General features: G+C 40.2%; 3 protein-coding genes and 1 long non-coding RNA gene across 7 annotated transcripts in view; 2 read left to right on the top strand and 2 right to left on the bottom strand.

Annotated features, from left to right (window-relative positions):
• Nucleotides 1-435: 435 nt before the first annotated feature.
• surf4 (surfeit 4) lies at nucleotides 436-6,389 on the bottom strand. 2 transcript variants are annotated; one of them, XM_077586366.1, is made up of 6 exons: nucleotides 6,087-6,389; nucleotides 3,631-3,817; nucleotides 3,334-3,410; nucleotides 3,189-3,232; nucleotides 2,918-3,104; nucleotides 436-1,815 (listed from the first exon to the last, which is right to left on the bottom strand). In XM_077586366.1, the coding sequence occupies exons 1-6, from the start codon at nucleotides 6,132-6,134 to the stop codon at nucleotides 1,549-1,551; spliced, it is 810 nt and encodes a 269-aa protein (XP_077442492.1). In that variant the 5' UTR covers nucleotides 6,135-6,389; the 3' UTR covers nucleotides 436-1,548. The 2 variants fall into 2 exon arrangements, with proteins under 2 accessions (XP_077442492.1, XP_077442491.1); XM_077586365.1 differs by lacking the exon at nucleotides 6,087-6,389 and adding an exon at nucleotides 5,769-5,896.
• On the top strand, nucleotides 5,836-10,158 carry psmd5 (proteasome 26S subunit, non-ATPase 5). Of its 2 annotated transcripts, none has more exons than XM_077586363.1 (11): nucleotides 5,836-5,917; nucleotides 7,060-7,322; nucleotides 7,751-7,895; nucleotides 8,041-8,154; nucleotides 8,228-8,356; nucleotides 8,519-8,628; nucleotides 8,723-8,865; nucleotides 8,935-9,126; nucleotides 9,187-9,296; nucleotides 9,391-9,531; nucleotides 9,825-10,158. In XM_077586363.1, exons 2-11 carry the CDS (start codon nucleotides 7,150-7,152, stop codon nucleotides 10,080-10,082), a joined length of 1,515 nt encoding a protein of 504 aa, XP_077442489.1. In that variant the 5' UTR covers nucleotides 5,836-5,917; nucleotides 7,060-7,149; the 3' UTR covers nucleotides 10,083-10,158. The 2 variants fall into 2 exon arrangements, with proteins under 2 accessions (XP_077442489.1, XP_077442488.1); XM_077586362.1 differs by having other exon boundaries at nucleotides 5,841-5,967.
• A 607-nt stretch (nucleotides 10,159-10,765) lies between these two features.
• timm10b (translocase of inner mitochondrial membrane 10 homolog B (yeast)) overlaps nucleotides 10,766-12,143 on the top strand; it is a 1,844-nt gene continuing 466 nt past the window's right edge. Inside the window, exons 1-3 of the mRNA XM_077542717.1 lie at nucleotides 10,766-11,011; nucleotides 11,868-11,963; nucleotides 12,067-12,143. The exon at nucleotides 12,067-12,143 is cut by the window's right edge and continues 466 nt beyond it. Coding sequence (XP_077398843.1) covers nucleotides 10,985-11,011; nucleotides 11,868-11,963; nucleotides 12,067-12,143 — 200 coding nt within the window. The 5' untranslated portion in view covers nucleotides 10,766-10,984. The remainder of the gene's footprint in view (nucleotides 11,012-11,867; nucleotides 11,964-12,066) is intronic.
• Nucleotides 11,186-12,143, bottom strand: part of LOC144034152 (uncharacterized) — a 45,494-nt gene continuing 44,536 nt past the window's right edge. For both annotated transcript variants that reach the window (XR_013288168.1, XR_013288167.1), the window contains one exon: nucleotides 11,186-11,267. This is a non-coding gene — a long non-coding RNA (uncharacterized LOC144034152). The remainder of the gene's footprint in view (nucleotides 11,268-12,143) is intronic.

Here is a 12,143-nt window from a genome sequence, read left to right on the forward strand (position 1 = left end):
TTTTGTTACTTTGCCAATGTAGATTTTTCTGGTGTCCGTACTTTTTTTCTGCCAATTGTTGCACTTCTACGTTACCTTTTTTAAAAAAATAAATCCATGATGATTCATGAATCAACAACCAGCTGTTAATTGTTGATAAAGTTGTGCAAAAAATTCTGAAACTCTGAATAGTTGGCCGTGTGCAACAAAATAATTAGTAGCCTGGTGCATTTCATCCTGAAATTTCACGGAAAAGCTGAGTATCCTCAACTTTTTTTTTTTGTGGGTGCTATTCTGTACGTTTATGGACTTGTGAAAATGTTATTAGCAGAGTAACTGAAGTAGAAGTAATTGTTTGTTTTGGGGTTCAATTTATTTTCATTACATATCTTTCACTTGAACACATCTGCAATTATTTCAAAAACATTTGAAGAGCTTGTTTTAAAGTACAGTCACTCAGTATTGTATTTTTTTTATTTTCTGCCATGAACCATCAAATTTGAAAAGAAAACAAACACAAAAAAAATCAAAAATACAATATAAACTTCTGAAAACCAAAACACAGAATATTTTATTTTCCTGGAACTAAGGCAAAGAACCCTAAGCAGAGAGCGGTGAAAAAAGTCTGCTTAGTCCTCTTTGCGTTTCTAGATCTCAGAATATGGCATTTGACGAAACACGGATCGCATCCCATCTGTAAATCCCCCCCCCCCCCCCAACATCATACACAGTTCACTAGACATACAGAAGCAAGGCGCCAATGACGATACCCTGGCTCCAACAACCGTGACGTGATTTTCAAACGGAGCATGTCGATCCACCATTTTGTGCATCATGTACAACCTACCCACACCCCAGCCTACAGTTGATGAACATGGCTTGTCAAACGGAAGGCAGGACGTGAAACCTGGAGAGTCCAAAGTTACTGTCAATGCTCACCATGGATATAATCCATGTCGGCAACGCCAACTACTGCACTTTTCTCCCCTTTGCCAAGTATGAAGGTCCATCATGCAACAGGGGTTTCCAAACTTTAATTTTTAACGGGACCCCGATTGTCAAGAGTTTAAATTTCATGGATCATCAAGCAGGCACACTATTTCTCGTCAAAAGGAATTTTTGATTCAAGTTGTTTTTCTCATTAATTCATAAACAACATTTTCATACGTTTGGAATTCCGAGAGGAAACAAATTTTCAATTCTCGGTTCAACAATGAGTTTGGGAAATTCCGCTCCGAGATAAGACCAATAAAACAGGTTTGTGTTCACCTGTTCACAGGACAAAGAAGAATTTTAAATTGAAATATATGGGCCTATTTCATCTTCCTGTCATTGGGTAAACCATACTAGTTTTGAAAGAGTTCCAATGAGAACCATGACATAAAGAAACATAAAAAACAGGTTGATCACTGTCTAAGTTTGGCCAAAAAATAAAAAAAAATTAAAACATAGAGAGTAGACCCTGTGAATCTAGGTGAACCAACAGATAGAGCATGAGGGATAAGTGGGGTGTCTGAGTCCTGGTAGGTGGTGCTGTGTATTCACTTTTTTTTTTTGTACCCCCTCTCACTACCACTCCTTCTTTTTCTCGTCCATGGACACGCCGCCGGGCCCAAGGGCAACTACCAGCAGCAGGCCCCCGATGACAGAGGTGGTCTGGAAGAAGTCATACTTGAGGAAGTCATGCATGGGTTTGTAGGCGGGAATGGTCCAGAAGGCATTGAAGTAGACGTTCATCGCCAGCAGCCACAAGACGAGCGTCAGCGCCGCCAGCTTGGTCTTGAAGCCGATGGCCACCAGGATGATAAGGGCGGTGCCCACCAGGTTTTGCAGGATCTGCAGATCAGAGCAAAGGTCGAAGGGGTGGTCGACAATTTACCAAGAGGATCAATCCATTAAGAAGACTAACAAATACAGTGATCCCTCACATATCTGCCGTTCACTATTCATGAATTTTACTTACTAAATTTATTTCTGTGCAGCTTACCCTCAGCAAAACGTTACTTAAAACATTCACTGGAGGTTGCTTTCCATCTTCTATATTTATGCATTATTAAACACCAACAAAATTAGCTTATGCTAAACGGTTAGCAATCGCATAGCATCAGCGCACTAGCCGATGACCATTTCAGGTAAACAAACACTACCATTTAGTTCACACACACATCAGTATATCTACATTACACATGTAATAATGTCTTACAAGTAACTTACAGACGATACCTCAATGTTATTCCATGAGTAAACAAGGGTATTAGCCCATGCTAAACGGATAGCAATCGCAATTAGCAATAGCGCGCTAACAATTACTACTTAAGGTAAACAAACACAAACTGCCATTTAGTTCACACATACATCATTATATCTACATTACAAATGTAATCGTGTCTTAAAAGTAATTTACAAACAATGCTTCAACATTATTCCGTGAGTAAACGAGGGTAGAGCTAGTTAGCTACATGAGGTAAATAACTTCCTGTTCCTGTCTTCTTCTGGTCAAATTTAGCGCATGACCTCCCTCTAGTGGTTAAAAGATATACACCTAAAACCGAGTGGCAGGTTATATTTTTGGAATAATTAAAGCCCAAGTGCTTTTTAGGACGTTCAGAATGTCCTTTTCTCTCTTTTAGGGAAGCTCATCAAAGTGCTTGAATAAAAACCCACTTAGTACTAAGTCAGTGAGTGTTTGTAAGCAGACAAATAACAAACGCTATTCGGCCCCTAGATGGCGCACTAACAAAATAAATAAAGATCTGCTCAAAGTTGCCATTCCAACACTGCGGACCTATCCGACTTGGTCGACTTTTTCCCCCAGCCCGACTTACACCTAAAATGATGCATTTTGTATATAAGCTCACTAGGTGTGATGATGACGCTATATTACTTGAGTTGAGGCAGAGATCTCCAATTAAAATGAACTGGCTGTGAGATAACTCACCGAGAAGAAGCTGGTGTCAAAATGGACCAGAGACATGAACATGAGAACCAGCAGTATGCGGCCCCCCAGCTGCATGTACTGTTTGGGCGAACTCTCGCCCATGGACGGCACGCCGGCAAACATGCTCTTCCCTTCTGAACGAGACTCGGCCAGCAGCAACAGGAGACCACCACCCAAGGCCAGATTTCTTCAAGACCAAGAGAACAACTTTCAAAACTATTCCAAAAAAAATAAAAATAATCCCCACAATATTCACAAGATATGTGCTTACCTCATCAAAAATTTGATATCCCATAGAATGCTATAGGCAATAGTCTGGTGGGAGACACAAAAAGATAATTCCGATTAGACACTTTGCTCAAAATTTACAGTATTTTATTTATTTATTTAGAATTAGTTATAGTTGCATTTATCACCTGTAGCGCTATGATGGCAAATAATCCAAAGCAGGCATGCTGTACAAAATTTCTACTGAGGATGAGGATACAGCCACCTGTGAGGACACACTGGTTATTTGAGATACATGTTTCATTTGTTTCATGTCCATGCTTGTAACTCAAAACTTCAAAAAAATAAAATAAAATTTGAACAAACAGTAAAAAAAAAAAAAAAAATCTCAGTGATGACAGACTCCGCTCCCATTTTGGAAATAACGGCAATAATGGTCAAATAAACGACGTTTCTCTTCTTTCATTATCCCGCCATCCACTCACCAAGCTGGCCTAATAGATTAATGAGCACAAAGCACGTCGCCAGGATGTAGCCGCAGTTCCACGTGGCCTCGATGTAGTCCCGCTGGTCATGCCACTGGAACCACATGCGGATGCCGTCCTCCAGGAAGGTGCTAATGAGACACAGGCGTGCCAGGTGAGGCAGGTACTGTTTCGTCACACGCAGGAACTATGACAAACGAGAATGACACGAGATAGGATGAGCAAGTGATAATAACACTAGCTTACATTGTTTAACAGGATCCTGAAAATAATTGCTGCTTTTGGGTTGGGCCTGGTGGGTTAGGCTTAACGAATTCTCCACTGCCTAATTACGCAGTTGCGATGAGTAAAACAAGCATAGGAGACGGCTTGTCAGCCACATGAAGCACAACAAGTTGTTCCTGCTTTCAGCCAATCAAAATTGGACAAATTGCACATTAGGCTTGAGAAACAAAAGGTGGGGAAATGCAGAGCATTTGAAACAGGCCAACACAATTTTAAAAAACGGTGGAAAATGAATAAAACAATCAATTTTTTTTTTCAATTTTGGCATCATATTTTCTCATAGTACAGCGCTCAGAAGCCTTACAAAATAAAAAAAGATTACATTTAAAATATATATATTTTTTTCTTTTGTTTGATTTTAATGAATCATCCTATTTTAACTGATTCATTTTCACCTAAAATGTATTTTTCAACCTAATTGTTATCAAATTGTTCCTAAACATACCAGCACACGTTATAGAACAAGGAATGTTATCTTATTTAAATATTGGTATATAAGATTGCATAAGATTGTTTAACCCATTCACTGCCATTGACGGCTATAGACGTCAAAAATTCATTTGAACTATTTCTATTAGTTTAACATTTTTTCTACTTTTGTTAACAAGAGTATGAAAATCTAATTTTTTTATTGTACATCTAGAACGGATATAAAATTTGTGATTAATTGTGTTAACTAGTGAAGTCAAGCGATTAACTACGATAAAAATAAATAAATAAATCGCCTGACGCCCCGAATATTTCATAACCTTTAAGTCGCGTCAGGCGATTAAATTTTTTAATTAATTACACATTTTATACCTGTATTTCTTTTTCTTTTTTTTTATTCTAGGTTTTCATACTCTTGTTAACTGAAGCGGAAAAAAATGTTAAACTAATAGAAATAGTTCAAATGCATTTTTGACTTCTATTGCCGTCAATGGCAGTGAATGAGTTAATTAGGATACAATTTCAAACATTTTTATCTGGCAAGTCCTGGTCTGATAATAGTGTCATTATTAGACTGTTATTGTTACATTAAAAAAATGTCCACACCCTAGAAACAATCCAAGAGATGATGTCATGAAATTCATAATTTCAGTGTAGTGATGTCAAAGAGTTTTCTGGGTTTACCATAAAATGAAGACCACTTTGAAAGAACTTCTCAATAACACCTTTTTCATTTTATCCATATTAGGCTCTTAATTACTTAATAAATATTACTTCAGAATACCCTAAATACAAACTGGTTACTTTAACCTGAAAACCGATATAGAAAACCACTCATTTTACTCAATTCACACCAAAAAAAAAAATGTTTTTTGCAGTTCACTCAAAAGCAGCATTACGCACTACTTTGGTACACTGACGTAGGCATGTAGCCACGCCCACTCCAACATCCACGTCAACACAACCAGAACCTGCCAGCCAATCAAATTGCAACAAGTCCCTCCATGTCTGCAGCGTGAGGTATGAATGGACAAAATGTGAGCCAATCCAAATATGTTTCCACCAAATAGTCCCTGTTTGGTAGCCACTTATTTAAATTCCCTTCAGTGTAACTTTGTATATTGGACAATGTAAAATGAGCAAAAATAGCGCAGTATAAAAAGAGTTTAGTCAACACTACTACAACTTTCACTTCCGCCCTGATCTTATGACATGAAATATGATAATCGCACCTCATAAACACACATTTATCCCAACTTGAGAGTAGTTTCATCGCATAAAAAGTAGATCGGGAAGAGGGGCTAACTAAGTAAATAATCAAGCAAGTATGCTAAGATGAAAACTTCTCAAATAAATCAAGACGATGTCCTAATCACGTACAGCGGCATTAATGTTATACACACGTAAAAAGCTAGGATTCGTACCTCTTGATACCGGCTATTACCTGGCTGACCGCCTGACGACACTGTCTGCATCCTGGCTGCACGACAAACGACAACTTCTCACTCGAATGAAGTGGAAGTGCAATTTGAAGAAGATGGGGCGACACGACGGGAGGATTGTCACATAACTGGTTTGTCATACTAATTAAGATCGACAAGACAGCGAGTCGTTTACCTAAAGGTTAGTCGGGAAGTATTTAAGCATCAGGGCGTCATTTGTTCTCTCTCTCTCCCCGAGTTTAAGGGGGGGAAAGTAGCGTGCGGCAGGAGCTAGCTGGCGTGTGCTAATATTCAACTTGCCTGGTCTGCCACGTCTTCGGCCGTGCTCATGAGATCCTCCTGCCCCATGTTTGTCGACCAAACGGGTGGTTAACACCAATTATAAAGCCTTTTTGCGACACACTTTAGAGGCTTCTTTCTATGCTTGCTCAAGACGCTACTCCGCCTTGATGTTATTTACTTAAAATGATACGCTTGCAGCCGACTACTGCTCTTTGCAGTGTGTAGACTGTAAGGAAAGGCCGCCTCCGCCCCACAATGCACCGCGATTTGACGAGACTGGAGCGAGCGGTCTGGTCCTCCTCCCCACTCAGCCTTCATCACACTTCTGCAACCGACCGTCGTGTGCCACGTAGGCGCACGCATCCTCGCCGAGAGTTTGGTGGCTGTGATTTCACCAGAAGTGGCAAAATAAAAATAAAAAAAATCGCGCTCTATACTTATATAGAAGTACAGATAGTCTACTTGATTACAAAAAGTGGTAAAATGTGGGAAGAGATGTCTCAGTAATGAAGTATTCGTGCCACTGAGGCATGAATACTTCATTACTGTCACGTACTATTTTTGGGAGAGTCTAAAACGGTGGGCCCTGGTCGGACAGCTGGTCCTTTGCATACATAAGAAGTAACTTCTTTTTCCTCACCAATTTTAACAACTTTTTCTAAAACACAAATGCAACAGCAAACTTTATTTTTTATTTTTATCAAAACAAAACAATTTATTCAATAACCAAGTAAAATTTACATTTTTTTTGGGGGGGGGGGGGGTATCTGTAAAGAAGTAAGAAATTCATTTTTGGGCAATTAAAAAAAATCGCGATATTAAAAGTGAACAGGCCCCACCGCCACACACTAAAATTAAATTTCAGTTATAAAGCTTAAAAAATTAGCATTAAAACGTTTTTTTATTGTAATTCAAAACTTTAAAATAAAAATGTTAAACCAATTTATTGAACCAGAAAGAAGACTAGTGCAATGTCGAATTGTATCAACAGATGGCGATAGTAGCTAGTTGGCGTGTGCATCGTCCACTACAAAACGGCATGGAAGAAGAGTCGCTGCTCTACATGTAAACAGAAAACACAATGGCCGCCTCCATCGAGAGTTTGCTGGAAGAAATCTCTAACATAGAAGACCCGATTGAAGAGCTTCAATGTCTTAAGACTGCACTTTTATCTATACCCGTGAGCGACTTGAAGGACTTTGTTAGCGGACATCGCTTCGAAGTGATCTTCTCTTTGTTAAGCTCCAATGAAAGGTTTGTGTTTCTATATTTCTGCCCAGTCATTGTTTTGATCACGCATTTCACTTTATTTGTCAGTTTTCTGACATTCAGCGCACTATTGTGATTATGTATGAGCCAGGAATAAAGTTATGCTTTTGAGGTTTACAGTTCTATAATGTCGTCATAAGATAATACAACGCAAGTTAACTGTTGTATCTCGGAGTTTCTGAAAACTATTGTATGGGAAATTATTTACGTTTCCAGGAATGTTAAGCACATGAGAACAGGTTGAAATGTTCATGTGCAGCCTAAAACAAAATGGCTTTGCTTATGACATCTATTCTGCCCCCAAATATTCCAATGTTATACATGGCCTGTAGTAGTCCTCTCCCTAATGTTTGACATCAAAACACTACATTTGGCAGTAGTATTGAAACGCCTGACAACTGCTGCATTGACAGGGAGCAGGTCGAACTGTGCGTGGACATCCTCGAACGCATCTTAATGGCATGCAGTCCACTGCAGGTGGTCCAGAACTACAGAGCTGAGCTGCAAGCAGGTCTGACGCATCCCAACGACACTGTCAAGATACTGTCTTTGACTCAGGTAAACAGCTTGCAGACAGTCCACAATGATAATATTAATAGTGCAACCAATTTGTATTCTGTTTTAAGTTTAATTTGGAGTATCCAGGGGTCTGGGTGAACTCAAAAATGTCAAATGTCAAGATGTGTTAAATGTTTTTGTTTAGGTGGGTAGGATGGCAGAGCAACCGGATGCTGCGGTGGAGATCCTCAACAGTCGCAGCATCATTGTGACTGTGATGCAATCCATTGCGGCGGAGAACATGTCGGTGGCGAAACAGGTAAGCAGCCACTTTGACGTTTGTCCTTCCAACATCATGCGTTGATTCTTTCTAACAGACTCATTTACCGCAGGCCATCCAGTGCCTGTCCAAGCTAGGTCGCACTCAACCCGGCTTGGATAAACTTATCTGCAGCGACTTGGTGAACGTTCTGAAGGACGTGATGACCATGAGCGACATCGTCCGATATCGAGTCTATGAGGTCTATGCGGAAAAAGATTATTTAATTCCTTTCCTCCCTAATCAGTGGTTTCATCAAAAAAAAAATACAAAAATGTAGCAAGGGGATGAAATAATTTTCCTCTATCGTATATACTTCCTGTATAAAAGTTATATTTTATTTTGACTTTCTTTTTGTTCCTAGCTGGTTGTGGAAATCGGGTCAGAATGGGAAGGGGCCCTGGCTTCCTGTGCCTGCAGCGGGATAATTCCTCAGCTCTTGGACGAATTGACAGGAGATGATGTTTTAATCAGGTAATAAGTAATTCATTAAATCCTTTAAGGTGCTTTTTTTTTTTTAAACTCTGTCATCTGAGTTGTCTTGAGCTGAGGTTGCTATTACCTCCAGGGCCACGGCTATTGAGATGGTGACCACAATTGCCCAAACCCAGCATGGCCGAAAGTACTTACACGGTCATGGCGTCATGAACAAGATTGCCGGGATGATCAGAACGGCAGACACGGATCCTTTCTCCTCATTGTATGTCCCGGGTAAGACAAAGACTCCCTGTCGAATTCTTTATGTTGGCTACGGAGGGATTGCTGGACGCTCCTCTGCAGGTCTCGTGAAGTTTTTCGGCGTCCTGGCCTTCGTGCAAGGTCCCCAGCCGGTGTGCGAATACTACCCGGTCTTCCAGGACAAAGTGTTTGAGATGGCCTCGGACACGGATCCGACCATGGTGGGCGTGGCTATGGACACGTTGGGACTGCTGGGTTCGACTGTGGAAGGGAAGCAAGTGCTGCATAAAACAGGTGGGATAGATTTGTTTTGTTTTTTTTGGTCACATATATGACGCTTCTGTGTGATGACAGGTGACAAATTTAAGTCGGTGATGTTAAGGATGAGCCAGCTCGCGATTGCCGGTGCTACCGAGCTCCGAGTGCGCTGCTTGGAGGCCATTTCGCATCTCCTTACTCTGCAGGTATGCTTGTGTCGTCTAAGGAAGTTTTACGTAAAAAAACAAAAAATACCTTGACGATGTTTTTTATTATTATTATTTTTTTAATTCCCTCTAGCCGGAGCAGCAGACCGAAGACCTGCTGGCGCTGACCGAGTCCTGGTTCCGACTTTTGTCCAAGCAGCCCATTGACATGTTTCGCGACATCAGCACGCAGCCCTTCCCGGAGCTGCATTGTGGCGCGTTACGGGTCTTTACAGTAAGTGCCTATAGACAAAGAGCTGTGCAAATAGTTTTAAGATTTTTTTTTTTTTTTCAACCAATGTAAAGGTTTAAAAAAAAAACTCTCCCTCAACTTGCAAACGTTTTCTTTGTCACTCAATCCAGATGTTTTCAGCAATACTTCCTTGACGCAAATTACTACTTTCCTATCAGCCTGGGCGTTGGCACAATCTTGTGTCATCGTGGGGGTTTTATAACAAAAGCACAAAAACACGAATAGGTGAAATCTTGCATAGACGAGGCTTGACTCTTTTTCCTGTTGTCTACCAGGCTATCGCCGCTCAACCGTGGGGTCAGAGGTTAATGGTGAGCACGCCCGGTTTCATGGAGTTCATCCTGAATCGTTCCACCGGTCAAAGCAAAGAGGCCAAAGACGCTAAGTTTGAGCTGGTGGGCTCGCTCTTGAGTTCGTCGAGTGCAGCGGAGATTCTGGGCAGCCAGAATTACATCTCCCTCAAGAGCTACCAGAGAGAAGGAGCTTACTACGTGTCGGCAGTGGCCTTAGTCGGCACAGAAGGAGCCGAGTGATGCGGATCAGCTGAGACGATGTTTACACTTGTGTGCCATGTTATAATAAACCGATTTTCTTGATATGAATAACTAACACTGCAGGACATGGTGTTTGTTATAAATGCTTCAGATTGACTTTTTATTAGCACTTATTTAAGTCCTTCAAATTAATAAACTTTTTCAGACCTAAAAAAGTTTCTGCCATTTTTGCAAACCTGAGTATTCTGGTGAAAATATTTGAAAAATAATTAAGGCTCGACCGATTAATCGTCTAGCTGATGCAATCGCCCGATATTAGTGCTTTCAAATTCTAAAAACTGGCTATTTTTTTTCTTTTATTGCCCATTGTTTTATATTTACACGATAACACATTACAACATAAGACAATAATTCAAACACACCCCGCCCCGCTCCCAGGACTGTGATATTTATGCTCCTTGATTTTTGCCAAATGTTCTCTCTTTGTAAAGTTAAAGGAGAAACTGTCAAATGTTGTACAAATTCATATCTTTATTCTTTGTTTTAAGCTCTAAGGAATCAAATTCCATTCATTATTTTTTTTTTCAACGCGTTTTTTTCCCTAATAAATTCCGTATTTTGTATTATATTTTAACCATTTGGCAAAATTGGCACTTTGTAAACGTCCCGGTCGCCTATCAATGTAGATCTGTAGGTGGCGGTAATGCACTTATTCAGTATGAAAACATCCGCTAATCACGACGAAGAAGAAAAGCCGGAAGCTAACAACCGGCGCCGAACGAAAGTCACATAGTCCTTATTCTTGAATAAGCATCGACTTTCAGGATGGAGTTTGAATCATTCTTGGTGTATTTTAACGTTTATACTATATAAGAAGCACCAAATACATACTGAAGATAAACACGTCATTTGAGCTAACATTACTGCATGGGACGAGCACGATGGATCACGAGCAGCAACTGAGAAACGTAAGTCATTCTAGGTGCGTGCGTAAAACGTCAACATGAACCGATTTACAGGAAACCAGCATCATAAGATTTAAAGACGATTCCTATGATATAAGAATTTTCATGTGAAAAAAATATTAAAAACGCCATGACTCTTTTGAGAGCAGTCCAGGGGCGGTTCTAGGATCAACGGTTATTACAAAGTCGAGGGCTGAATGGGAGTCTTGGGGTTAAAGTTACCTTTCCAAAAAAGGGCACGGGAGTTCTGCAGGGCAGTCTGCAAGTAAACATAAAGGTTGTTAGATGATGAGCACAGTAAAATTATTGTAATAAGAAAATATCAAGATACAGCAGCAAAAAAAACATACAATGACAGTATGCAGGTTTCTGGAGTAAACCAGCCCACCTATAGTGAGTCAAAATGTTATTTTCTTGAATGGCAGTCTCTCTATTCTTATCCTCCTAATATTGTGAAATTAAATAGTAAAAGATGATGTCCTGTTTAGAATGAAGTCCGCGGATATACAATACCCTCCATAATTATTGTCACCTCTGGTTAAGATGTTTTCTTTAGCTTCTAAATATCCCCTGTATAATATATGATCAATTAAAAAAGAAGAAGAAGACAATCCAACCTTTGGTCACGGAGAGAAGCCAAGTGGAAAGAGTGCGTAAATGTCAGAATGTTCAAACTTGGGAACCCCAGGTGCACAACATTAGTACTTGCACCTCACGTGCATATTTGGTTGGTTAATAATGCAAATTAAACAAGTTTAATCCAATTACTTCATTAATGTGATACCTGGTAGAATATTCAATTCTAAAAGTATTCAACATCTGCGGCCCTCATTTTCTGCTAATGTTTGTTTATTTGCAGCTGCGTGATTTCCTTCTGGTGTACAACCGCATGACTGAGATCTGCTTCCAACGATGCACGAGTAACTTCAACTACAGGAACCTCACCATGGACGAGGTAAGGACTTTTTTGCCTTTTTTGTTTTTTCTTTGTTGGCAAGGTAAATAAAACTCTTGAGCGTCAACATACTCGGCTGCTAAAGAATACTGCGATCGTCTAGGAGCGCTGCGTTGACAACTGCGCGGGGAAGCTGATCCGCTCCAACCACCGCCTGATGGGCACCTACGTGCAGCTGAT

Source organism: Vanacampus margaritifer, chromosome 14, assembly GCF_051991255.1.
Source record: "Vanacampus margaritifer isolate UIUO_Vmar chromosome 14, RoL_Vmar_1.0, whole genome shotgun sequence".
Taxonomy (NCBI): Eukaryota; Metazoa; Chordata; class Actinopteri; order Syngnathiformes; family Syngnathidae; genus Vanacampus; species Vanacampus margaritifer.

Excerpts from the sequence above, each read along its gene's own strand:
- surf4 (XM_077586365.1), bottom strand. The coding sequence starts at position 5,819 with ATGCAGACAGTGTCGTCAGGCGGTCAGCCAGGTAATAGCCGGTATCAA. Across the intron at positions 3,818-5,768 it reads GTAATAGCCGGTATCAAGAG|TTCCTGCGTGTGACGAAACA; the intron begins GTACGAATCCTA and ends CGTTTGTCATAG. Across the intron at positions 3,105-3,188 it reads GATATCAAATTTTTGATGAG|AAATCTGGCCTTGGGTGGTG; the intron begins GTAAGCACATAT and ends TTGGTCTTGAAG.
- psmd5 (XM_077586363.1), top strand. The coding sequence starts at position 7,150 with ATGGCCGCCTCCATCGAGAGTTTGCTGGAAGAAATCTCTAACATAGAA. Across the intron at positions 9,297-9,390 it reads CGCATCTCCTTACTCTGCAG|CCGGAGCAGCAGACCGAAGA; the intron begins GTATGCTTGTGT and ends AATTCCCTCTAG. Across the intron at positions 9,532-9,824 it reads GCGCGTTACGGGTCTTTACA|GCTATCGCCGCTCAACCGTG; the intron begins GTAAGTGCCTAT and ends GTTGTCTACCAG.